General features: G+C 44.2%; 1 protein-coding gene and 1 long non-coding RNA gene across 2 annotated transcripts; both read left to right on the forward strand.

Moving 5' to 3' along the window:
• Positions 1–6,260: 6,260 nt before the first annotated feature.
• LOC131315841 (uncharacterized) lies at positions 6,261–9,037 on the forward strand. Its single transcript, XR_009196917.1, has 2 exons — positions 6,261–6,710; positions 7,298–9,037. It is a non-coding gene; the product is annotated as an uncharacterized LOC131315841 (long non-coding RNA).
• A 6,386-nt stretch (positions 9,038–15,423) lies between these two features.
• LOC131315839 (uncharacterized) lies at positions 15,424–19,725 on the forward strand. The gene is made up of 2 exons (XM_058345052.1): positions 15,424–18,719; positions 18,811–19,725. Exons 1-2 carry the CDS (start codon positions 18,587–18,589, stop codon positions 19,311–19,313), a joined length of 636 nt encoding a protein of 211 aa, XP_058201035.1. The 5' UTR covers positions 15,424–18,586; the 3' UTR covers positions 19,314–19,725.
• Positions 19,726–27,953: the final 8,228 nt, after the last annotated feature.

Genomic DNA, 27,953 nt, shown 5'->3' on the forward strand with positions numbered 1-27,953 from the left:
ACAACCATTGTCTATTCCAGCCTGGATAAAAATCCATAAACTCCCTCTTGAGTTTTGGACTGCAGATTGCTTTAGCTGTATAGCTAGCACCATAGGAAAACCTCTCCATGTGGATAAGGATACTAAAAAGAGGAAACGCCTTGACTATGCTCATATATGCGTTGAAATTGATGTGAGAACTGAACTTCCTGATGATGTCAAAATCACTGTGAATGGCGAGTCTATTGTGGTGCATCTCGAGTACCAATGGCTTCCCCCTATTTGTTCTGAGTGTAAAGTGTTTGGACTTCCTAACGAAAGGTGCAATAAATTAGCAACCTCTAAACCTCCTACTTCCAAGTCTGTTTGGCAAGTTGTTGGTAAAGGGAAAGTATCGGCTAAAGCTGAGAATGTTGTCGATTGAGAGTACTGCAGCTTCCACCTCATGTTCTCCCTCGGATGAGCTGTACTCATTCCGGAAGATGCATTGAGTGAATCAGCAGATGAAGTTTTTATTGAGGATCCTGGGAACATTCCCCCTGCTTCCATCGATCCTGATCCTAATCACTATCTGGTGGCTCCTCTTCTTAAGCTTACCAACTCATTCCACATATTAGAGGGAGAGGATTGTTAGATTTCTTGGAGGGTTCCAACCTAAAACCAATTGGCAATAGGTGGAGTAGCCTCTATAATTTATTAACCAAGCTTGGGTGGCTTAGATGACCGATGTGGGACAAGTCTAACACTCCCCCTCACGTGCAGCCCGGATACACGTGGAGGTGACAGACCAGGAGCTGACTGACTGACTCGGGCGACAGAGATGACAAAGACTTTCCCACGAGAGGTGAGGCCACCCAAGACCTAGCTCTGATACCATGATAGAAAACAGAGAAACAAAGACGGAAAATACTGATATTATTTCTGAATGAATTACAATGAGGTCAGTACATCTATAAATAGAGTAAAGCTATGCCTAAGAAAGGAAGATTACAAGATTTGATTACGATATGATTACCCTATGATTACGCTATGATATGATTACGATATGATTACCCTATGATTATGCTATGATTTGATTACGATACATGTCCTAAAATAGCATATTACAAGAAGATACAGAATATATATTCTAGATACAGAATATATATTCACACCCCCCCTCAAACTCAAGGTGCGAGGGCAGAGAGCATCGAGAGTTTGTCAAGGAGAAAGCGGAAACGAGCAGCGGTATGGGTCTTCGTGAAGAAATCAGCCAGCTGCAATGTGGAGGAGACGAAGGGTAAAGCAATGGTGCCAGACTGAAGATGCTGACGTATGAAATGACAATCAATCTCAATGTGCTTCGTGCGCTCATGGAAGACCGAGTTGTGGGCAAGCTGAATAGCACTCTTATTGTCGCAGTAAAGAGGCGTAGGAGTAGTAACAGAGACCCCCATATCGGAAATAAGCCAGCGAAGCCAGACGATTTCAGAGGTAGCATGGGCCATGGCACGATATTCAGCTTCCGCGGTGGAGCGAGCAACAACAGATTGCTTTTTGCTTTTCCAAGAGATAAGAGAATCGCCTAGAAAAACACAGAGGCCAGAGGTAGATTTGCGGTCATTGACATCACCTGCCCAGTCAGCATCAGCATAAGCATGGAGGGTTAAGCTTGATGTAGAAGAAATCAGAAGGCACTGATGAAGGGTACCACGAAGATAACGGAGAATACGTAAGAGGGCAGCCCAATGCGTAGTCCGGGGGGCAGAGACAAACTGACTAACAATGTGAACTGCATAAGAAATATCTGGCCGAGTAACAGTAAGATAAACTAAGCAGCCCACCAATTCGCGATATTCCGTAGGATCCTCAAGGGGGACACCATCAGAGGCAGAGAACTTGGCATGGAGTTCAAGGGGAGTATCAACAGTCTTCGTATCCGTGAGACGAGCACGGTGAAGAATATCAGTAACATACTTGGACTGTCCCAAAAGATACCCCTGAGGAGAGGAAGCAACTTCAATACCAAGGAAATAACGTAGCAGGCCCAAGTCTTTCATTTCGAACTCACGGAAGAGATGACTTTTGACTTCAGCAATAACAGTAGAATCAGAACCAGTGATGATCATGTCATCAACATAAAGTAAGAGAAGTACCAGGCCATGAGAGGTGCGACGGAGAAATAGAGCAGAGTCATGCATGCTGGGCGTGAAGCCAATCTGAAGAACAACATCCTGAAAGCGTGAATACCAAGCGCGAGGGGACTGTTTCAAGCCATAGAGAGCACGACGCAAGCGACAAACCATACCGGAAGGATGAGAGAAGCCAGGAGGAGGCCGCATATAAACCTCTTCAGAGAGATTGCCATTGAGAAAAGCATTCTTTACATCCAACTGAGAAAGAGGCCACTGGTGCACTGCGGCCACTGAGATCAAGGTGCGAACAGTGGTCATTTTGGCAACGGGGGCAAAAGTTTCCTCATAATCAATCCCATACTCCTGAGAAAACCCTTTAGCAACTAAGCGGGCTTTATACCGTTCTAAAGAACCATCAGAATGAGTCTTAACCTTGTAGACCCATTTGCAACCGATTAGATTCTTACCATCCGGAAGTGAAACCAACTCCCAAGTTTGATTGTGAGCAAGAGCAGTAAGTTCAGCTTGCATGGCATCCATCCAATTGGGATCATTGCAAGCTTCTTTATAGGACCTAGGCTCAAAATAAGTGTGAATGCGGGAAAGGAATGATTGATAAGAGGATGAGAAACAAGTATTAGTAAAGCCATATTTTACCGGTGGTTGACGATTGTCGCGGACGGGATACCGGCGGGCAGGCGGATCAGGATCCGCAGAGGCAGATTGGGGAGCAGCTGTAGAAGTTGGACGACGGGTGTAGACCTGGGTGATCGGAGCACGACGAGGTGATGCTGAGGGGGCTGTAGAAATATCAGATACTTGAAGAGTGGAGGTGTACTCTTCGGGAGGCACATCCAGATCCATAGGAAATGGGTCAATATGGATCAAGTCTTCTTTGGCTACTGGAGCAGTGCGAGGTGGAAGAGTAAAATAGGGAAGACGCTCTAAGAAGACAACGTGCCTTGAAACATAAAGCTTTTTGGTCACAGGATCATAACACCGATACCCTTTTTGATTAATGCCATACCCTAAAAAAACACCTAAGACACAGCGGGTGCTGAGCTTAGTGCGGTCTTTCTTGGGGAGGAGAACAAAACAGGTAGAACCAAACACTCGAAGAAGAGAGTAATTAGGAACCTGACCATAAAGCCGCTCATAAGGAGAGCTACCAGAAAGAAGAGGGGTGGGCATCCGATTCAGGAGATAGGCTGCAGTGAGAACAGCTTCTCCCCAGTAACAGGACGGGACGGAGGAAGATAGGAGTAGAGACCGAGCAGTATTAAGAAGGTGACGATGTTTTCTTTCAGCTCTACCATTTTGGGCAGGAGTGTCAGTGCAAGACGATTGGTGGATAGTCCCAAGCGAATCTAGGAATTTATGAAACTCTGAAAGTGAATATTCCCCACCCAAGTCAGACCGAAGAATTTTAACCGATGTAGAAAACTGATTTTGAACCATGGCATGAAAATTCTTATAAATCGTAAAGAACTCAGATTTGTGTGTCATTAAGTAAACCCAAGTATACCGACTAAAATCATCCACAAAAGAGACATAATAGACAAAACCACCTTTAGTAGCAACCGGAGAAGGGCCCCATAAATCTGTGTGAACAAGCTGAAAAGGCGAAGTAGAAATAGAGGTACTTTTATTAAAAGGTAAAGCTGACATTTTTGCAAACTTACAACCACTGCATTCTGAAATATTACTGACTGAAATATGACCCAAATGACCTGACTTAACTAAAAGTTTTAGACGTTCACTAGACAGATGTCCTAATCTAGAATGCCAAAGATAAAATGGAGATGACTTATGATCTAAACAAAAAGATGACGCAGCAGTGGAAGAAGGTTTTATTGGGAGATGCAAGTGCTCCAAAAGATAGAGATCACCAACTCTACGGCCTGCCCCAATCTGCTTCTTGGAATCCCGATCCTGCACAACACAACCAGAGGAAGAGAAAACAACATCAAAACCAGAGTCGGATAATTGGCTGATTGAAAGTAGGCTCAAAGACAACTGAGGAACATAAAAGACATTAGGAATAGATAGTGAAGGTGCAGTAGAAGATAGAATGGAGCCAATAGAAGCAACATGCATGGGAGAACCATTGGCTGTGGCAATACTAATAGGAAAAGCAGGTGGCACACAATTACTAAGAAGAGACATATCAGGAGTCATATGATGAGAAGAGCCAGAATCAAAGATCCAAGTGGTGGGTTGGATACCTGAGGTGGGAGAACCACGCAAACCTGAGTGAGTGGTAGTCATGGCAGAAGCTTGGGGGGAACCCCCTCGAATGGCTTCCATGTAAGCCTGAAACTGTTGAAATTGCTCATAATCAAACTCTGGAGGTGCACTACTGGAGGCCGGTGCTGCCAAGGCTGCAGGAGGGCGAGAATGCTGTTGTGGTGCCCGAGACTGATGCGGGGCATGAGGACCAGTTGACTGAGTAACATTTCGTCCCTTTGGCTTGGGACGGTTAGGGCATTGATGCTTCCAATGACCCTTCTGATGGCAATAGTTACACTCATCTTCAGGAATTTGAGGCCTTGGCTTGGCCGCAAATTGGACAGGATGAGATGCTGGAGTGGGCGAGTGATGTGTCGGATATTGGCCAGATGGAGCAAATGGAGCAGCAAAGACAGACTGTTTCATCACATGAGCCCAATAGGAGTAGTTGTTACAGAGTACCAATCTGCCTTAGACTGGTTCGTCGGAGTTGTAACAGAGTTTGCCGGAGCTACTGCAGTGCCTGCAAGTGCTGCTGGAGGTTGTCGGAGTGTGGGTAGGTCACCGGCGGTTGGGGAGGGATGGGTGTCGGCTGCTGTGGGTATTTCTTGTGATTTGAGTTGCTGAAAAACAGAGAGATAGGGAACGATAGTAGCTGACAGAGGGAAAGAGATTTGAGGATAGAAGACTGATTGGAAAACAGGTTAGGGTTTCGGAATCGGCTCTGATACCATGTTAGATTTCTTGGAGGGTTCCAACCTAAAACCAATTGGCAATAGGTGGAGTAGCCTCTATAATTTATTAACCAAGCTTGGGTGGCTTAGATGAGCGATGTGGGACAAGTCTAACATCACAATGAAGGAGACATTATAGAGGCTCATTCTCCCTCTCCTCTTGCAACTTTTGATGATACTCTACCAGATTTACACTTATGTCCGGTGGTTCCAAAAAAGCAGCTAAAGCAGCCAGGAGTAGGAGCCTTTCAAACTCCAAACCCAAAGGGAAGTCCTAAATCCTTTGCATTTCATTTACTTAATAGTCGTCCTTAAGATTTCTATGCCTATACACTGTGATTTGGGGTTCATATTGTTTGTGTGGACCTTTTTGTATACTCCAAGTTTAATTTTTACACTCTTGGGGGATCTAACAGTTGGGAATCAGGACATTCTTTATGTTGTAGCTGCAGCTGTGCACATGTTAGCTTTATTTTTATTGTTTCATTTGGTTCCTATATCTTGCGCCTCGGTATTTTTGATGCATATAGCAGTTTGGGTAGTATGGTTATGTCATTCTTATGACCAATGGTACTGGGGGATTCTGTCCCTGGCCCTTTTTGGTTCGTGGGCTCTTTTAGCTACTCCTTGTCTTATTGGTTTTATATGACGAATACACCCCAAAATTTTGATTGTTGGAATCTCGGGGGATTAAATGATCCCCTTAAACAAAGTGAGGCCAGGAAATGGGTCAAAAACAATAATTTATCCTTTGTGGGGCTCATTGAACATAAGATCAAGGAACCCAAGGCTCAAAAGATTGTGAACATTATGTTTCCTCATTGGCATGCTGCCAATAATTTTGCACAAGGACCTCTTGGTAGAATCCCACTGTGTTGGGACCCACTGATTCTTGCAATTCAAGTTCTTGCACAGTCAAGTCAATTTATCCATTGTGATATGCATGCTTGTGATGGAAGTTTTGATTTTGTAGCTACTTTTATATATGCGTCTAATAGCTATTTGGAAAGGCATGTCCTTTGGCATGACATTCGACAACTCCATTGTGTGTCACCTTGGATAGTACTTGGCGATTTTAATGGCATTAAGTCCCCTTCTGAAAAGGTAGGGGGCGACAGGAAATAGCTTCCTTGGATGGATGATCTAAGTAACTGTCTCCAAATAGCTGAATTGGATGACCTTAGGTACTCAGGCTATCAGTTATTCAGGCTGTCAATTTACATGGTCTAATAAGTAGAGTCCTGGTGCTACAATCTCCACTAAGTTAGACAGGGTTCTCTAGTTAATGAAAACTGGATCATATCTTTCTGTTGATCCAATGCTCATTTTCTATCCCCTGGTGTGTCTGATCACTCTCCTGCAGTTGTTTACCTTACTCCTGCCCCTAAAACTGCTAAGAAGCCTTTTAGATTTTCAATTGCAGACCATTCCCAATTCCTACCAATTGTCCAGCAGGTTTGGAGGAGGATTGTGATAGGGAATCAAATGAAGTGTTTGCGAAAAGCTCAAGTTACTACAAATTGAGTTCAAAAAGTTAAACACTAGCAATTTCAGTGACATATTTGGCAAGTATTGGAAGCTAGTTTATCAAAAAAAGTATTGGAAGCTAGAAAGGAGCTGGAAAGTGTTCAAACTAAGCTTGGAACTGATCCTGGTGACTTTTCCAATCAAACCAAGGAAAAAGTATTGTGCAAACAATACCTTACTCTTGCTAGAGCTGAGGAGAGTTTTGCACATCAAAAGTCCAGGATTCAATGGTTAAAATTAGGAGATCAGTGCACCTTTCTTTTTCAAAGCTGTTAGCAACTCCAGGAATCGAAATAGGATCACTGGCTTGGTGCTTGGTTATTGTACTATCACCCAACACATGGGTCTTATCAAGACCACCTTTGTTTTTTTTTGGTTTTTTTTTTATCAAGACCACCTTTGTTGACTTCTATACAAAGCTCTTGGGTCCTCAGCATTCTAGTCCATACTCTGGTACATCAAGAGTTCACCAATTTGTGAATAGGAGGTTCACTTCCGAACAGAGTATGGAGATGGTATTAGGAGTCACTGATAAAGAGATTAAGGACACTTTTTGGTCTCTTAATCCTTAAAAAGCCCCTGACCTCGATGGCTATGATGCTGGGTTTTTTTTCCATAAATCCTAGTCCATTGTTGGACATGAGGTCACTGCGGCTATTAAAATGTTTTTTAGGTCAGGAAAGCTCCTTAAAAAAGCTAATGCTACCTTTGTAGGTTTGGTCCCTAAATTCCCCAATCCTTCCAAGGTTGGGGATTTCAGACCTATTTCTTGTTGCAATTCCATCTACAAATGCATTGCAAAAATTTTGGCCAATAGACTGCAAGTCTTTCTTCCACACCTCATTGACCCTGTCCAATCTGGATTTGTTAAGGGCAGAAGGATTGCAGATAATATCTCTCACCCTGGAATTGATGAGGGGGTTCTCCCGAACAACGCTGAACAATATTAAGCACATGCAAGGCGCAAGGGGTGTCACGTAATACAAACCCCCACCGATCAGAGTGTTGGTCGGTGGACCCTTAAAGCAAGGGTATGTAGGAACTGCCAAACAAATGTGTTCGGCAAGTTGTTTGTTCCCGAACAAGGAGCAAACCCATATGTCAAACCGCTCTAAGCGACAAAGCAGCTAGAGTATTCTGGAATATCCCATAATACATGCATTCCATGATAGAATGTGATCCTGTGAATAAAGGATCTGATAGAGTTTCCCAATGAGGAAGGGAATTCAGCTTGATATCGGAAGAGAGTCCCATAGGGACTGGTTCTGTACGGGATAGGAAACCTAGGGCAACAAGGATGCTTGGGGGGCAAGCATATCTAAACCTATAAATACAAGGTAAAACCTGAGTGGAAAGCTACACTGTCATTACTTACTTACATATGTAATATTAGGGTTTTCGGTATACGAATTACTTAGGCATCGGAGGACCTTTGCCGACGAGAGGCAAAGTGCGCTCACCAGTGTCTGTTTTGCAGTCTAGGGTTCCGGCAAGGAATCATGTGAGGTTGATCAAAGAAAAATAAATTTTCCCCTTACAGGTATCACAAGAATTCCTCTTGTCCCAGGTGTGCCATGAAAGTGGACATCATGAAGGCCTATGACAATGTTCGATGGGAATTCCTTTGGGATGTCCTTGGTTCTATGAATATTCACCCTCAATTATACAATGGCTTCAAGCATTTGTCTCTACTGCCAACTATTCTATGAGTATCAATGGGGAGGTCACTGGGTTTATCCCTGGTAAGAGAGGCTTGAGGCAAGGAGACCCATTGTCCTCCTATATTTTTGTCATAGTTATGGAGGTCTTAACTTAAAACCCTCCTCCCTGATTTTCAATTTCATTGGAAGTGTGGGTTGAACAGGTTGGTTAATCTGTGCTTTGCAGATGATCTTATGATCTTTTGCAAGGGGGAAGTAAGCTCCATTACTCACTTTCAATCTTCTTTGAGCCCTGGGGAGAGCAACTTTTTCTTCTCTAGGGTTAATCATACTTCCAAGTGTGCTATTCTGGACATCCTAGGATTTAAGGAAGGCTCTTTACCAGTTAGATACCTTGTTGTTCCTCTTCTATCCACCAAATTCAAACACTCTGACTGCAAAACTATGGTGGATAGAATTGTGATCAAAACTAAATCTTGGACCAATAGATACCTCTCCTACGCTGGTAGGATTCAGTTAATAAAGTCCATTTTGTTCTTGATGCAAACGTACTGGTCCTCACTCTTTATAATTCCTATAAGGGTTGTCAAAGAAATAAAAACGATCCTTAGATCTTTCTTCTGGTCTGGTCCAGATCTTAAAAAATCTGGGGCCAACTCAAGCCCAATGAAGAGGGGAAGAATAATGCACGTGCATGTGTGTGAGAGAGGGAGAGAGAGAGAGAGAGAGAGAGAGAGAGAGAGAGAGAGAGAGAGAGAGGCAATAGTGTCGGGCTCGATTCCAAAACTGGAAAGAAGAAGAAGAATTCATTAGAAAACTCTAGAAAATAGGAGGAGGATGAGAAGCTTAGGAGGAAGGGAGTTACTTTATTTGTGTGTGTTTGAAATATAAGATTTGAGGGCAGTTTTTTTATTAGTGTGTTTGAAGAAATAGAATCCATTATTCTTGTATTGCCTTCAACAACATTCGCCCAATGTCTCATTTCTTCCTTTCATTGTGTGGTGAATTTGTCCAGGCCACTTTTCAAACTGGCTGTCAGAAAACATTTCTGTACAAGTTGCCCAAAAATGAGATCCAGAGGTGGTGAAACATCTCCCCATTTTAAGAAAAAATGAAGACACCATAGTTGATACATGCAGACACAATATTTTCATTTGTATTTCTATATTTGTGCACAATAGTGATATATTTGTATTTTCAATTGTATTTTCTTTGTTTACTTGTCGGGTTGTCGCCCTTGGAATGTTAAGCCAGTAAAGGATATGAAACATAGAACCAATCAAGAGGAGACACACACTATCTTTGGTGTGTTTGATTAAATTGTGTAAAAGCATTTATCTTTCCTTCTTCCCACTATGTCCATATCCTGATATTTTGGACGGCATTGCTGGGCCTCATGTCCATATCTTCCCTTGTCTGAGTACCTGTTTCCGGGTCTTTGTGGTTAAGGATGGGTCGCGTCATGCTGTCAATTCCATCCAGCAAACGTCTAACTCATTGTTCCCTTGTGAACTTCATGAGATCGTCCATGCAAAAGCGTATATCCAGCAATTTCTCTATTACTATATTGAGGGAAAAGATTTGAAATCTGGTAATGTCTCTTGTTACAAATACAGGTAATTGAGGAATCTGCAAAGATTGATGTGCTTCTTCTCAAAGCCAAGAGGGGAGACAGAGGAGAAGAGAAAAAATTTAGGTACACAAGAACAATGACCCAATCACTTCAAAGCCTCAAGGAAACGGTGCCTCCTCCCATGTTGCAACAGAACGACAGAACAAGAACAATACTCATTTTTCTCACAATGGAGGCCTTCGTTCAATTCTGTTCCCCGACTAGAGGTCAGTTTTCTCTCTTTTGCTCTAACACAATCAAGATTGGATTCTTTTACTACTTGCCAAAAATAGATTAGATTTGCAGAAATGTTGTTCTGATGTGCCATTTAGGCATGCTTTGTGTGTTGATTGGTTCTGATTTGAGTTGATCATCAATGGAGATGTGTTGTTTGTAGAGCTATCAATAATTGCATTGACAACAGAAAAATGGCTTTCAACAATTGTAGTTCTGTTGTGAACTCAATTTTCCCAAGTATATACCAGCATTTTCAAAATTTGAGCTATGTGGCAGGGCAATTGTTACACTGTTGAATTCCAGCGACTAGCATGGATGCCCCCTTCAGGTTGAACTTTATAGGAAGATTGTCCACATATGCTGGTTTGATGGTTGAAGATTTCGTAATGGATAAAGAGAGTACCATTCTTCTTGCACCACATTTGTAAGTATCCTCTACCATTCCTTACCATTAGAAAACCATCTTAGGAGGAACAAGCACTAGCACTATAACAATAACACTTAAAACCAGAGGATACTTATATGATTACCTAAGGTGAATCTTGAGAGTCCCTAGCATCTAGAAAGGAAAAGCATAATAGTGGAGGGTAAGAAACAGATACCTCGACTGTGTTTTATCTTCAATATTTGGCTGTTAAGGGAAGGTTTATTGGTTAATTTTATTGGGTAACCTTTTAGATATCAGTAAAGTTCAATTGTTGGGTTTAGGCTACTTCTTTTTCAAGGATTGGCAATTAAGGTCATATGATGAAATCGCTCCCAATGAGTACCTTTGAATTTGAACAATGTCCTTGTGATAGGCTACTTTTTCGTATATTGGCGAGTAAGTGTGTTGCTTCAACTTCACCACTACATTAACTTTATGTTTTCCTACTGTTTTTTGATGGAAGTGTTGGAAATTAGCTGAATTTTATTGTGGGCCTGTGTGTGTTTGTGAGTTGAGGAGCAAAGAGAAGAGTTCAGAGTTATGAGAGGGCTTAAGCCTGCACATGTGAGAGGTGGATTTTGTGTTGGGTTGGAAATGAGTAGCTTGTTAACATGAGACTTACGATGCTGGCTATATCAACTGCAAGCTCAACTGCACAACCAACCGTGGTGATGGTATGCTCATCTTTTTTGTCATATCTATTTTGTCAAATGAGTTTGTATGATAATTATGCATGATCGTTCATATCCTTTATATTTTTTTTCAAAAGATCATTTGACACAGTAGGTCGAATTGTTATTTAAAGTTGAAAAAATAACTCTTCTTATTTATTTGGTAACATGATATCATATTATGAGGAGGACTGATCTATAAGGTAAATGTTATGTTTTGTTTTGTTCCTCTCAAATAATACGAGAGGCATTTTCTCTCTGCCGCCGAGTTAAATAGGAGTTTCGACTACTTGAGGATTTCATCAAAACTAATATTATTTTTTAGAAGCAAACTTGTTTGATTACTACCAGTACCCAGTACCAAAACTTCTACAACGCAAGTGATATGGGAGTATGATGCTCCCATTAAATCTGGAACCTTAGATTGAAAAGTAGGTAAATTACAGGTTTTATACATCATTCCTTAAGGCAACACTTACTATGTTGCATGGTTGCACTTCCTTAAGAAACACTTACTATACTTGTTGACAACACTTACTTTGTTACTGACACTTACCATAGAATAAGGTAAAAACAACTTGGGAGCATGATACTCCCAAACCACTCGGGAGCATCATAGCTGGAGCTTACCAGTACAACACAAAAAACTCAGTCTATCGATGAACAAAGCAAGAATGGGTAGAAATAGTTGTTTAATACATGTTCTCGTTGTAAGAGTTACGACGACTGAATTAGGAGTTCTATTATCTTCTTGTTAGTATCTCCTTTTAATGTCATCTAAGGTGCTTTGGAAACATTGATCTAAATCAAATTATTTTTCTGTATTCTTGCTTGTTTTTAAGGTTAAGGAGTCACTGATTTAGAAAGGAAAAAAGAGGGGGGCGGGGGGTGGCTATGGATCACTTGTTCCTATTAACCACTCTTGTGATTACCTAATATCACCAAAGGAAGTCTTCTTGGGGTAAAGGAAGCCTTCAATTTGAAGCATCCATTAATTTTCGTTTTGTTTCTAGATACCTAGTTGAAGTTAGTTAAGCTTGTAAGATCATGGATTTTTTTTTCCTCGGCTCTAAGATCGTGGAATTAGGAATTAGAAATGAGAAGCTTGATTTTAGAATTTCCTTTGGGTGAAATTCCATTGTTGTTCCAATAAATTCTGAATTGCCTTAAATTCAGAAATGTTTCCAAGGCTTTAGTGGATTAGGTGGCTGGTATGCTTGAAAGAATTGGTTCCTTGAGAAGGGCTGAGTAGTAGCAAAGAGGAAAGGAAGGAGCAGTGGAAAGGATAGTGGGATTTAAGGGATTTGGCAGGCTTGTCTCTCTTAGTCTTTGTTATAGAAATATTAATCTTGAAATGGTCGGACGATTTATCTCTCATTGCCCCTTGCTAGAATGGTTATCGTTGGCGTACTGCACTCCCTTGAAATCAATGCCCCTAATCTCAAGGCTTACAACTTTTTTGGTGTTTTTAAAACTGTTTCTTCAAACATAATTCACTTCTTTCAGAAATTTCAATTACCTTGCTTTCCGATGCATATGTTAAGCTGCCTGAGGAAGATACAGAAACCGAATGTGTGAAGTTTTTCCAGTGTTTACCTGCTGATATTGAGGACGTGCAATTGAATAGCTCCTTTTTGGAGGTAAGAAAGCTTCAATTCCCAGAAATTCACTTGCTTAGTAGACTGTGCTTCTTATTACAACTTTTCTGTATTTGCATCAAGTCATTCGACGCAGGTCATGTTCCAGAGAGAATTCCTAGTACCTTTAACCATTTCAAATTTTTGGTTCTATTTGATATTTGTTATTTTAATCTTGATCACGTCTCACGTGCTCTTTTCTTGCTTAGAAGCTTCCCCAACTTAGAGACGCTTAAAATCTGTTTGAGTTACTGCAGAGTTCCTTTTCCCTTATTAGTGGACTTTTTGACGCAGGCCGGGACCCGCGAGGTTGGGATAGTCCTGGGATGACACTCGACCGGGGGTAGTGGATGCCACTCAACACTATTAATCGCGGATGTCACTCGATGAGTCCAAGTCACACACTTGATTATAGGAGGAATCATTCACTCCAAGCAAGATGCACTTGCAAAGATGAGACTCTTCAAGTATTATAGTAAATAGTCGACAATTTCCAACACAAACCTTTCAAATACCTAGACCACTATTAGACCAAAGACACAACTTACTAGATAGTTAAAGACACATAATAAATACTTAAAGACCAAAAACTAAAGGACATTAACTAGAAACCAAAAGACACTAAGCAACAAGCATGGGTACACCTATGCTCCTCCTCCTCTCTAGGTTTTCTCACTGTTCATCCTAGCAAACTTCAATGGCGGATGGATCCATCTCATTCTCGGATGGACTGGGTCTCAAAGCTGCTGACTACAATGAAATTTGTCGGAAGCAAAAAGGTATCAATGCTCCTCTAGGTAGGGATTCTACTCATATTTCCCCAATTCTGGTTTCTGCACCAGTAAACCATTCAAATGGTATTGAAATCTCTTCGAGAGTTCATCCCAATACTTCATCCCCTAAAACAGGGGTTACAACTCCAACCAAAACCAGTTCGTACGGACCAATGTCTGGTTTATCAAACCCTAAACCTCAATCTCGTTCTCCGTCGACTGTTGCAACTTCAACCACCAAACAGGTAGATCTCCTTCCTAATCTATCTGTACCCACGTCCCAGCTGATTGATTTCTGTACTGGCCTTAATCAGTCAAATGGTATGCAATCACCCAAATCTGGAGAACATAATACCCCATTAGCTCCAATTTCTTCCTCTACACCGCAAAACCCTCTCATCCACCCTTTGTCCTCTATTTCTGTTCAATCGTATGGTACTCACAGCCCTAATCAATCTGGCCCTAACAGTCCTCGCCGACAAAATCACAGTTCATTCCTCAGTCTTCGGTTTATGGGCTTCATAGCCCTAAATCGACAAGTCCTTCTAGAAACTTCAGGAAGTGTTCCAACTGGAAAGCTGTCGGTTGGAATTAGATGAGTGATTATCACGTTTGGTCGGTGCACTTGAAACGGAAATGAAACAACTGCTCACCACTGGAAGCTCAATTGAAGAAGCTGAAGGATTTTTGCGAGTCCCATGCTGCTGTCAATGACAGTGAAGAATAAACCCTAAATGTGGGTTTTGATATCAACTCCGTTGAAGAGGTCATCCCTGAAACCCATGTCAACTCTGCTATGGTTCATAAAGGGAATCCATAATGCACATCCCACCCAAAATCCAATGATCGGGCCTCCCTCTTCCAATCTCAGGGGTCCTTGGAAGACAATGAATCCTGAGCTCTAAAAGGGTAAACAGGCAGAGGTTGAGATTGATGAAGCGGGATTAGATGATGGAAGTTGGTCTCGATGTCTCGCAGGGCACTTTATTGATGGTAAGAGGGATTAGATGATGGAAGTTGGTCTCGATGTCTCGCAGGGCACTTTATTGATGGTAAGATGCCTTATGCTCTTCTTAGTTCCACAGAACACAGAGCTTGTCCTGAACATAGTATAAACTCGATTAAACAAATTGGCACTAGGTTTATATTTGAATTCAAGGATGAAGTTACCAAATTAAGTATTTTAGAAAATGGTCCTTATTTCTTTTGTCAGAGATACTTGGTACTTCAAGAGTGGAAACGTATGATGGACCCCACTTTAGAACAACCATCGTCTATTCCAGCCTGGATAAAAATTCATAAACTCCCTCTTGAGTTTTGGACTGCAGATAGCTTTAACTGCAGATAGCTTTAGCTGTATAGCTAGTACCATAGGAAAACCTCTCCATGTGGATAAGGACACTAAAAAGAGGAAACGCCTTGACTATGCTCGTATATGTGTTGAAATTGATGTGAGAACTGAACTTCCTGATGATGTCAAAATCACTGTGAATGGTGAGTCTATTGGCTGTGTCTCGAGTACGGCTTCCCCCTATTTGTTCTGAGTGTAAAGTGTTTGGACATCCTAACGAAAGGTGCAGTAAATTATCAACCTCTAAACCTCCTACTTCCAAGTCTGTTTGGCAAGTTGTTGGTAAAGGGAAAGTATCGGCTAAAGCTGAGAATGTTGTTGATTGAGAGTACTGCAGCTTCCTCCTCATGTTCTCCCTCGGATGAGCTTGCTATGGTACTCATTCCGGAAGATGCATTGAGTGAATCAGCCGATGAAGTTTTTATTGAGGATCCTGGGAACATTCCCCCTGCTTCCATCGATCCTGATCCTAATCACTATCTGGTGGCTCCTCTTCCTAAGCTTACCAACTCATTCCACATATTAGAGGAAGAGGATCACAATGAAGGATACATTATAGAGGCTCATCCTCCCTCTCCTCTTGCAACTATTGATGATACTCTACCAGATTTTACACTTACGTCCGGGGTTCCAAAAAAGCTGGTAAAAAAGCAGCTAAAGCAGCCAGGAGCCTTTCAAACTCCAAACTCAAAGGGAAGTCCTAAATCCTTTGCATTTCATTTACTTAATAATCATTCTTAAGATTTCTATGCCTATACACTGTGATTTGGGGTTCATATTGTTTGTGTGAACCTTTTTGTATACTGCAAGTTTAATTTTTGCACTCTTGGGGCATCTAACAGTTGGGAATTAGGACTTTCTTTATGTTGTAGTTGCAGCTGTGCATATGTTAGCTTTATTTTTATTGTTTTATTTTGTTCCTATGTCTTGCGCCTCGATATTTTTGATGCATATAGCAGTTTGGGTAGTATGGTTATGTCATTCTTATGACCAATGGTACTTGGGGATTCTGTCCCTGGCCCTTTTTGGTTCGTGGGCTCTTTTAGCTACTCCTTGTCTTATTGGTTTTATATGATGAATACACCCCTACATTTTGGTTGTTGGAATCTCAGGGGATTAAATGATCCCCTTAAACAAAGTGAGGCCAGGAAATGGGTCAAAAACAATAATTTTTCCCTTGTGGGGCTCATTGAACATAAGATCAAGGAACCCAAGGCTCAAAAGATTGTGAACATTATGTTTCCTCATTGGCATTCTGCCAATAATTTTGCACAAGCCCCTCTTGGTAGAATCCTACTGTGTTGGGACCCGCTGATTCTCGCAATTCAAGTTCTTGCACAGTCAAGTCAATTTATCCATTGTGATGTGCTGCATGTGCATGCTTGTGATGGAAGTTTTGATTTTGTAGCTACTTTTATATATGCGTCTAATAGCTATTTGGAAAGGCATGTCCTTTGGCATGACATTCAACAACTCCATTGTGTGTCACCTTGGATAGTGCTTGGTGATTTTAATGGCATTAAGTCCCCTTCTGAAAAGGTAGGGGGCGACAGGAAATAGCTTCCTTGGATGGATGATCTAAGTAACTGTCTCCACATAGCTGAATTGGATGACCTTAGGTACTCAGGCTGTCAGTGTACATGGTTTAATAAGTAGAGTCCTGATGCTACAATCTCCATCAAGTTAGACATGGTTCTCTAGTTAATGAAAACTGGATCAAATCTTTCTACTGGTCCAATGCTCATTTTCTATCCCCTGGTGTGTCTGATCACTCTCCTGCAGTTGTTTACCTTACTCCTGCCCCTAAAACTGCTAAGAAGCCTTTTAGATTTTTTAATTGCAGACCATCCCCAATTCCTAGCAATTGTTCAGCAGGTTTGGAGGAGGATAGCGATAGGGAATCAAATGTTCTTTGTTCGCGAAAAGCTCAAGTTACTACAAATTGAGTTCAAAAAGTTAAACACCAGCAATTTCATTGACATATCTGTTAAGTATTGGAAGCTAGAAAGGAGCTGGAAATTGTTCAAACTAAGCTTGGAACTGATCCTAGTGACTTTTCCAATCAAACCAAGGTGTTGTGCAAACAATACCTTACTCTTGCTAGAGTTGAGGATAGTTTTGCACGTCAAAAGTCCAGGATTTGATGGTTAAAATTAGGAGATCAATGCACCTCTTTCGTTTTCGAAGCTGTTAGCAACTCCAGGAATTGAAATAGGATCACTAGCTTCGTGCTTGGTGATGGTACTATCACTCTTATCAAGACCACCTTTGTTGACTTATATACAAAGCTCTTGGGTACTCAGCATTCCAGTCCATACTCTGGTACATCAAGAGTTCACCAACTTGTGAATAGGAGGCTCACTTCTGAACAGAGTATGGAGATGGTATTTGGAGTCACTCATAAAGAGATTAAGGGCACTTTTTGGTCTCTTAATCCTCAAGAAGCCCCTGGCCTTGATGGTTATGATGCTGGGTTCTTTCATAAATCCTGGTCCATTGTAGGACAGGAGGTCACTGCGGCTATTAAAATGTTTTTTAGGTCAGGACAGGTCTTTAAAAAAGCTAATGCGGTTTGGTCCCTAAAGTCCCCAATCCTTCCAAGGTTGAGGATTTCAGACCTATTTCTTGTTGCAATTCCATCTGCAAATGCATTGCAAAAATTTTGGCCAAAAGACTGCAAGTCGTTCTCCCACACCTTGTTGACCCCGTCCAATCTGGATTTGTTAAGGGCAGAAGGATTGCAGATAATATCTTTCTCACCCAGGAATTTATGAGAGGGGTATTGTGGGAGGGTTCTGCCGAACAACGCCGAACAATATTAAGCACGTGCAAGGCGCAAAGGGTGTCACATACAAACCCCCACAGATCATAGGGGTGGTCGGTGGACCCTTAAAGCAAAGGTATGTAGGAACTGCCGAACAAATGTGTTTGGCAAGTTGTTTGTTCCCCGAACAAGGAGCAAACCCTATTGTCAAACTGCTCTAAGTGGCAAAGCGGCTAGAGCATAGTTGTCAAAAGCGTGCCTAGGCGACAGGCAAGGCGAGGTGCACCTATTGCGCCTTGAGTCACCCCAGGCGCAGCGAGTTGAACAAAGCGCAGCTTAGGTGCAGGAGGTGAGAAAACGCGACCAGGCGAGAGGCGCAATAAAAGCATGCTTCTTTCAAAAATTGATCACAACCCTAGGATTTTAAATCTTTTAATCTCACCGTTAGATTTGAACTAAAAGATCACAAAAGGGAGGTCGTCTGGTCTTCGCCCTTTCATTCCTCACTCGATCTCTCACTGCCGATCGACTCTCTGACCTCTTTCAGTTGATCTGTTGCTGTAGGTATATATGTATATATGTAGGAGTAATTATTGGCTTCTTTGTAGGTATATATGTATATATGTAGGAGTAATTATTTTCGGAAATAATTAATTAAAATATATAAAAACAAGTTTGAATTTTTGAAACTTATTTATGTAGTTTTTGATATGGACGATGATTAGTAAACTCGATCCTCCTTAGGATGATTGAAAGTCAAATTAGGAAAAGTACTTGCTTTAATTTTATTTCATATGTTGATGCTTGTCTTTCGTTGGTTTTGACGTTTGAGTTTTTCTCTATGCGAGATCGGTGACTATTTGACATTTCATGGATGTTTTTATGTATCTTTTGTACGACTCGGAGAAATGGGCCTCCGACTATGTTGAGGTTCGGGGAAATTTCCAATTCCCTGAACTAGAGCATGGACATTTCGAAATCGCCACGCGAAGGGGGACTCCGAGTAAGAACAGTTATTCGTTATTTTGATGATATTCTTACTGTTGTTATTATACTCATATCTGTTATTATTGTTGTGCTTTTTTCTTCGGCAGACACTACCAAGATCAACAAGATTCTCTTAAGGGCGGCGAGGGGTTGTGGTCTTGCTGATTCTCTCCTCACCATTCCAGCGGAGGAAAGGGACGCACCAACAATTCTCAGGTATAAAGCTACATACGGGGGTCGGATCCGAAGAAAGGTAACCGACGAGCGTGAACAAGCCTCTGAAGTTGGTTCCGAGGACATCCCAGAGGAGCTTCTTCCGAGCTTCGACAAACCTCTCCGAGGGACCATCCGCTTACCCGCCGAAGAAGAACCTTTTCGAGAACAAGAAGAGATGCCTCCGAGGAGTATCAAAGCCGTTCTCCAGAAGAGATTGGAGGAAAAGAAGAAGGAGAAGGCCGAGCTTCGAAAGGCTGGAGCCCCGGGTGCTTCGGGCTCCATGTCAAGCAAGAAAACCCCACCCCCCCCACCCTCTAAAAAACGTCCTTTGAGTGCTCCTTCTTCTTCGAAGGATACACTTGCGAGCAAAAAGACAAACACTTTGTTCTGTTAACAGTTTTGTTTTCAATCATTACCCTATTTATTTCTTCAATCATTATCCTATGTTTTCAATTATTTTTTTCTCATCTCTTTCTATCTCTCTCTAATCATTACCCCTATCTTCAATCATTACTCTATTTCTCTCTCCACCCACTACCAAAACTAAACTAAACCAAACTCCCAACCAAACACAACCAAAAGCACATCCGAAGGGGAAGAGTCAGGAAGTTGAGCTATCGAAGGGGACGCAGAGAGAGAGAGAGAGAGAATAGAACTTGCTTCGGACCTCGACACCCCGTGGGTGCCTGAGGGAGGACCCCTCCTTGGCTTTTACTTTCCACTCTGGGCTGGCCTTACTGAGGAATATACAAAGCCCCCCATCTCTGAAAGCAGCCTTGAGCGAGTATTACTTTCATGTTGGAAGAGTAAGTAAATTTTTCGTACTTGCAATGATTATTTGTACACTTGCCCTAGTTTCCCAGAATAACTTTCATTTTGCTTTGACTGCAGGCCACCCAGTCCATCATGAGTGCCCAATGTTATCACCGAACACGATAAGAAGTCCAAACTGCTGAAGCAATCGGTTGAGCATAACAAGAGCGTTGCCGAGGACTATAAGAAGAGCTTGGAGCAATCCGAGCTTGTGCGACAAGGCCAGGAAGTTCAGATTGCAAATCTAAATGACCTGATAAAGGGACTCCAGGACTCGGCCGAGCGCACAAGGGCCGAAGGAAAAGAGGAGGGCCTGTCTGAGGGACGAGCCTTCGCGCGAGAGGAGATGGAGAAGGAGTTGGAGAAGGAGCTGCAGGGGCAGTATGATAAAGGGTATGACAAGGGGTATGCCTAAGCTGAGGAGGACGTGGCTGACCAAATTCTGGAAGTCCAAGCTGAAATTAAGGAGGGTCAGCACAAGGAAAGCTTCATGCTCGGTTACAACAGGGGTTTCGAAGACGCAGGAGTTGAGCCTGACGACGAAAGGAGGACTCTGGTGGAAGTACCTCCCCTCCCCCTTGCCGAAGCTGAAGCAGAAGATACAACAGTTGATGCTGCCGACTCTACCACCGTACCAGCCCCTGCAGACGCTCCTTCAACAAATTGAATCTAGTTTAGCTTGAAGTGGCCCTTTCTTTTTTCTTTGGTTGTTTGTTTTGTTTTTGAATATGGTTGGCTCCGAACAATTGGAACCTTGCCGAACCAATGGATGTAATTAAAACAGGTTAGAGGGTGGCGCTGAACGGTTTACGACCGCCATGCCTTGATGAATGATAACCGTTTGTTTTGTTGTTAAACAAACTTGCAAATCTCTTTAGCAAGTCTTTTTGTTCGGATTGGATTCATTGTGTAGCCAAGTATAAGCCCCTTGTCTTAGTGGATGGTCATAGTATGAAAATGAGAATCCAGTAAGGCAAACAATTGGGTACACAATAAAATCATCAGTCATCAATACTGAAAGTGCGAGTGGTTCATCCGAGGGAAAAGACTTGGGCTGCGAGAAGTTAGCCCGAGCATACTTTGTACAATTGGTTAGAAAAATTTCTTCCGAACTAACAAACCATCGTATGCTACGAGAATTTCACCCGAACACAAGTACCAAGGGCTATGAGAATTTCACCCGAACGAAATTACCGAGGGCTACGAGAATTTCGCTCGAACGAAAGAAATCCAAACCGAGCGTATCTGTCACAGGGAGGAAGTATCTGCGCCCCGAGGGCATGAGCCCGGGGCTAGATGTGATACCCCAGTTAAAAGTATAACAGAGAAACAACTGAATAAATAAACAAAGTTGCATTAGGTACATGACGCTCAAAGGCTTGCCTTCCGAACAAAAATGCAAATACAAAAGAAGAAATGAAAAATGGAGGATGCCAGTACTAGCCATGGAATTTCCTAAGTTTTTGAGCATTCCATGGATTAGCAATTGGCGTTCCATCCATCTCAGCAAGTTTGTAGACACCATGTCCAATCTTTTCTACCACTCGGTAGGGTCCTTCATATGGATCTTTCAGCTTGGTTAGCTTTGATGCTTTGGTGACCATCCGGAGGACTAAGTCTCCAACGTTAAACGGACGAGCGCGGACATTCCGGTTGTAGCCCCTGGCTACTTCTTGCTGATACGCCGCATGCCGAAGGTTGGCGTTATCACGTAGCTCTTCGGCAAAATCTAACTCGGACCCCAAAGGGCATTATTATCCACAGGGTTAAAATTTTCTGTTCGGGCTGTTGGAATCATAGTAGACAAGGGGAGTACGGCTTCCATACCGTAGGCCATAGCAAATGGGGTACGGCCGGTAGACCGCCGAGGGGTGGTACAGTAGGCCCATAAAACATGTGGAAGCTCTTCCACCCATTTACCGAGTCTCCGATCCAAACGGTGCTTAAGCCCCCGAGTGATAGTCTTGTTAGATGCTTCGGCTTGTCCATTGCCTTGAGGATAAGCCACGGAGGAATTATGGATCGTGATGTGACGCTTTGCATAAAAAGCTTTGATAGCCGATGCGACGAACTGGGAGCCATTGTCAGAAAGGATGGCGTAAGGTACGCCAAACCGCGAGATGATATGCTTCCAAATAAAGCGTTCCACGTCGCCTGCAGTGGTCTTGACCATGGGGGAAGCTTCAACCCACTTAGTAAACAAATCTGTGGCAGTGAGCATATACTCAAATCCTCCAGGTACCTTTGGCATCTTGCCAACTATGTCAAAAGCCCAAACCGCAAATGGCCATGGACTAGTGATCATTTTAAGGGGGAAGGCAGGCTGGTGGATGAGAGACGCCTGCTGCTGGCACCGAACACATCGTTTCACGTATTCCTCCGATTGTGTAACCATCTTCGGCCACCAATAGACCTGCGTCAGCGCCTCCTGTGCAAGGGACCGTCCTCCGGAATGTGCCCCACAGCTTCCCGAATGGAGTTCCTCCAGAACGGTCGGCACATGGTCTTCGTGAACGACACGCAAATCTGGACCAGTGAAAGTTCGTCGGTAGAGGTTGTCGTTTGGATCTAGGAAAAAATTGGCTGCTCGGCAATGGAGTTTGTGTGCGTCGCGTGCGTCGCGTTTGTTCGGTGGTAACACCTGGTTCTTCAAGTAATCAATTACCGGATCTAGTTGACTTGGACCGTGGGAAATCACCATTACTAGTTGGCACGATTGCTCGAAGCTTGGTGTTGCGACTTCGTCAAAGACAATAGAGCGGCTGCCCGAGGTCCGGTAAACCGAAGCGAGACCTGCCAGGGCGTCAGCATGCGCATTGTGCTCCCGAGCGATCCATTCTACTTCCACTCGGCCAAATCTTCGGAACAGGGCCAGTACGTGGCTGACGTAAGCATTCATACGCTGGTCTTTGGCTTGATAATCGTCGTTTAAATGACCCACAATAAGCTGAGAGTCACTGAAGATGTGAACCGAATTTGCATCGAGCCGAAGAGCAAGTTGGAGGCCTGCAATCAGAGCTTCATATTCCGCTTCGTTGTTCGTCGCTGGATACCCAATCGAAACCACGCTTTCATGCACAGTCCCGCTCGGAGACACAAGGACGATGCCCGCTCCAGCCTCGTGAACATTGGAGGCTCCATCGACGGTCAGTCGCCAGGCGTCGCCAGAGAAGAGCCGCCATTGCCGCTTCGGTTTCTTATGTCCCAGGGTGTACCGAGCGCGGAGGGGCTCCGTGGGATGGCGACACGGTTCTTCCAGAACTTCTTCGTCCCGAATCCGAGCTTCTTCTGCAGCGGTAGCCAAAGTGTTTGCCTCGTCTTGCAATCCAGGAGTGAGTTCGGCAAAGAAGTCGGCCAAGGCCTGACCCTTGATGGCGGTCCGAGGCTCAAACTGGATGTCAAAATTGGCCAAGTCTTGAGAAAATTTCAGGATCCGGCTTGACGTATCTGTCTTCCGAAGGACAGCCTTGAGAGGAAACTCAGTGAGAACCACAATCCTATGGGATTGAAAGTAAGGCAAGAGGCTCGTTTTAGCTGAAACGAGAGCCAATGCCAATTTTTCCATAGGCAGATACCTCGTCTGAGAGTCCGTCATCGTTTTGCTGGAATAGAAGATTGGTTGATGCTCCATCCCCTCTTTCCAAACAAGCACCGCGCTTGTAGCATGATCCGAAACAGTAAGGTAAAGATACAAATCTTCGTCGGGAAGGGGCTTGACGAGCATAGGAGCGTCGGATAGGTATTGCTTTAAGGATTGCAAAGCCTGTTCGCACTCTTCGGTCCATACAAATCTGCGTCGGCTAGTCTTGATTGCTCGAAAAAACGGACGGCAAAGATCGCCCGAACGTCGGATGAAACGGTTCAGAGCAGCTACCATTCCTGTGAGTCGTTGCACCTCTTTTATAGTGGTCGGAGCTCGGAGATTCTGCACGGCCAAGATCTGCGTTGGATCAGCTTCGATTCCTCGGCGGCTTACTATGTAACCAAGGAACTTCCCTGAGCTCACACCAAACGCACACTTCTCAGCATTGAGGCGCAACTTCCTTTGTTTCAAAACAGTAAAGACCTCTCCCAGATCCCGAAGGTGGTCCCGAGCGAATAAGCTTTTGCAGACCAAATCATCGATATAAGCTTCTAATATTCGGCCGAGCATACCAGGAAACATCTTTGTATTGGAGCGTTGGAAGGTACCAGCATTCTTCAGGCCGAATGGTACGACCTTGTAGCAGTAAGTTCCCCGAGGAGAAATAAAGGCCGTCTTCTCCTGATCTTCCGGAGCCAAAGCGATCTGATGATAGCCCCGATATGCATCCATAAAGCTTAACCGCTCGCATCCTGCTGTTGCGTCCACCATCTGTTCAATCCGAGGGAGAGGAAACCGATCCATTGGACAAACGTCATTGAGGTTTGTGTAATCAACACAAACCCGTAGCTTTCCATTCTTCTTCGGCACAACCACTGGATCGGCAAGCCAGGTGGGATATAAAACTTCCCGAATGGCGCCAGCCTTTAACAATTGGTCCACCTCTGCCATCACGGCTTCGACGTGTACGGCAGACGAGCGTCAGACTTTCTGCACCACCGGCCGTTTACTTGGGTCGACATTCAATGAGTGCTCGGCGAATGTGGGATCTACGCCCGGCATTTCTTGCGGAGTCCAAGCAAATACTTCTATGTTTTGCATCAGGAAGTCACACATCTCCTTCCGTTCTCCTACACTCAAAGAACTCCCAATCAAAAAATATCTTCCTTCTCCCTCGGGAATTAAAAATCGTATTAACTCGGATGACCTTTGCTCGGCTGGCACACCAACATTTTCAATTACTGGGTCAATTACTGAGACAGGAATGGCTGCCACGCATTGTACTTCCATACAGCTCTGTCTGTTTGTTACAGTGCTGATGTAGCATTTCTTTGATTGGATCTGATCCCCTCGGAGGCTTTCCTGTCGACCATTCCATCCAACAAATTTTACCACCTGATGAAAGGTAGAAGCGACTGCCTTCATCTCATGTAGCCAGGTTCGGCTGAGTATTACGTTGTACGAACTTGCAGAAGCGACCACCACAAACTCGATCTCAAGAACCCGTGATCCAGCCCGCACGGGAAGAGAGATAAAGCCGAGTGGCCAAACCGGGGCTCCAGTGAAACTGACGAGAGGTGTGGACACTGTCCGAAGTTGAGCGGGAGATAATTCGAGGCTCTTAAATGTTGAATAAAATATTACGTCCGCCGAGCTTCCTTGATCTATCAAGACCCACTGAACGATTGACTTATCAATAGTAACGGTAACAACTAGGGCGTCCGTATGAGGGAGCTGCACACCTTTTAAATCGACAGACGAAAAAGTAATAGGGTTGCCGAGGCTCGGATCTTCCCATTGTCGCTTTCTCGAAATGCCGACATTGCAAACGGGCAAAGAGGTGATGGCTCTGTCAATCTCTGAACGAAGCTTGGCTGCCCTTTCTTCGGAGACCAGTCCCTGGATAACGCTTACGAGATTGCCGATGAGCGGTGGAGGCGGGGGAAGTGGATTTCGCCGAACGTCAATCCACTAATTTAGATGCCCAGCTGCTGCGAGCTCTTCTAGATACCGTTTGAAAGGCTGGCATTGTGTAGTGTAGTGGCCACGCTCCTTATGATATGTACACATCCCTGCTTCGCTCCCGACGGTGCCTAAGAGTACCGTTGGCCAAACAAAGAATGGCAATTTACTGATGATGTTGAGAAGTTTGTAGATAGGTTCGGCGAATGCCGTATGTTCGGCCATGTACTCGTCCGGCCGTGGTTCTCTTTTCGTTTGTTGCCACGATTGTGGCTGGGGGTGCTGCGGTGGTCGACCCTTGTTGTTCGGCTTATTGGTAGTTTGGCCTGAACTGCCTTGGCCTCCTTGCCCCTGACGAACGTTCATTACTTGTTTCTTTGGCCCAATTGTTTTGGCAGGTTCGGGAGCCTTTGGCGTATGTCGCTCGGTCATAGCTTCTTCGTGAACACAATCCATCTCGATTATGGTCATGAGTTCTCCCATTGTCTTAGGCGGGTTACGTGAAAAGTCACGAAACATTGCCGAGGCTGGATCCTACCCGTTCATAAAAGACTCAGCCGCGACCCCTTAATCACAATCTGGGATAAGATTATAGACCTCCCAATAGCGCTCGGTATAAAGCCGTAGGGTTTCTCCTGCCGTTCTTCGCATGTTCACCAGCATAGATAATGCCTTCGGTTGAATGTTGCTGATTACAAAGCGTTTACTAAACTCCAACTCCAGCTCGTTAAAGCAAGTGATAGACTTGGGTTTCAATTGATTGTACCATAACATGATCGGTTCGCTCAGCGTGAGTGGGAAGATCTTGCACATGAGGGCGTCGGAAAAGTTATGAAGGCTCATAGTTTGTCTGAAGCGACAAATGAACGCGACTGTGTCCTCTTTCGCCTCGTAACGTTTTAGCTTCGGCATGACGAACCTGTCCGGCGGCCGCTCCTGTTGTATAGCATCCACGAAGGGGGAAGCCTTTGCCTTCCCGAGCTTCGAATTATCTTCTTGAACTGGGGTTTGTGGAACAGTAGGGAGAGGAGCCTCAGCATGCGGCTCAAGAGTCTTTCTGCGTTCTCGTCGATGATGCCGGTGATGTTTGTCTTTCTCTTTCGGCTGTTGGGTGGCTATAACCGAGGGCGCTCGAGCTTCACCTCTCGAGCCTGCCAAACGAGCATGCCGAGGCTCAAAACTTGGGATGACGGGTTGATACATGGTTGGCAAGCCCGTAAATTGATCGTACAGAATAATCGTGTTATCATGCTCCGAACGATTTCCTCGGCTATCTGCTCGGTGGCGGTTGCTTGAATTAGCCGAGTGTCGCCCTTCATGGTGTTCGGAATTACGCCGGGATCGTTCCGAGTATTCCCGGTTACTGCTGGTGTGTGTGCGCCGAGGAGGATTGTTTAGATCCACGGGCCTCTTCCCATCTCTTGGACTCGATTGCCGTTCAGAACGAAGTTTTGCTCGTGCCGACGAGCCTCCCTTATTGGTTCCGGCTGTGGAGCCTGTAGCCGAAAAGCGTGAACTCTCTGCACGAATAACGCTCGTCAGCCGAGGACGTGAAGCCGTTGGTGGTTGATATCCTTGGTCAAGGCGCTCGAAGACAGTTCAACGCTCGGAAGCGGCGAGTGCGGTCGTTTGGGCTGGACGAGATGATCTGCTTCGTTTGCGAGGTCCCTTCGGCCGGCTAGGCTCGGCGGGATGCCTGTGAGTAGGTGTTACAATCATCCCTCCGTCCCGCTCCTCCAGTCGCTGTTGAAGCAGGGTAATAACCGCCGCTTGACGTTTCTGCTCCACTAAGACGATGTCCAATTCGGTGGGTGGAAAGGAAAGTTGGCGAGCCACGTGGGGAACCGTCCTAGCCGCTTGATGGGGCTCGAGGTTGATAGACCCATAACCCTTCAACCCAAGGGTGAAGTTCTCTGGACCCAGAGGTGAGAGGCGTTGAGCCATTTGTTCCGTTCAAACGAGAGGAGCAGACATAATTTGAACTGGGACCGAATCAGGCCCTCTAACTGGTGTTAAGAACACGAAGAACACCACAAAGAACCTCTCTTGCCCAGCGGAGTCGCCAATTGTGGGGGTGATTTTCTTCGTGATTTCTCCGGTGTAGCTTTCTCTGTCTGCTGGACCGTGAGAGTCGATGTTGAACCTGGGGTACCTGCAGAACCGGAGGGGGGATGTTCCTCCGGGAAGAAGCTCCGACGAACTAGTCAGTAAGTGGAGAAAGGAGAAGAAGTTTAGTAAGAAATATGCTAGTGAAGAAGAAGGAGTGCTGTGGTTGAGGAGTCCAGATCTTTTTCTTAGTGACAGTACCCTGCTATTCATTGGCGAAGGGGTAAAGTGCTGAGCAAGTTGGCTCTGCTTTACACGCGTCGAATAATGCTCGGATGACGTCATGCAGCAGGGCCATTTAATGAGCACCGCTTCCCAGATCTTACAGAATCACATGGGTCGATGTCAGAAAGGTCACATCGCTCAGAGATATCATTTCGAATATCAAAAAGGACAACTTACTTATCAAAAGATATTTCTGGAAGGTTCCACAAACACTACACTCGGTGGGGCTCACTTCTGATGGTCGAAGAATCTCTGAGCATTTGGTGTTCTCTCCGAAGAACATTTGGGCTGAACGAGAGGACGTCCTCGAGCGTAAGATAATATCACCTAGCGAACTCAAATACA

This window comes from Rhododendron vialii, chromosome 2a, assembly GCF_030253575.1.
Source record: "Rhododendron vialii isolate Sample 1 chromosome 2a, ASM3025357v1".
Taxonomy (NCBI): domain Eukaryota; kingdom Viridiplantae; phylum Streptophyta; class Magnoliopsida; order Ericales; family Ericaceae; genus Rhododendron; species Rhododendron vialii.

Bases quoted from the DNA above. Each gene is read 5' to 3' on its own strand.
- LOC131315839 (XM_058345052.1), top strand. From the start codon at position 18,587: ATGGATGTTTTTATGTATCTTTTGTACGACTCGGAGAAATGGGCCTCC. The intron at 18,720-18,810 runs GTAAGAACAGTT...TTTCTTCGGCAG, and splicing joins CACGCGAAGGGGGACTCCGA to ACACTACCAAGATCAACAAG.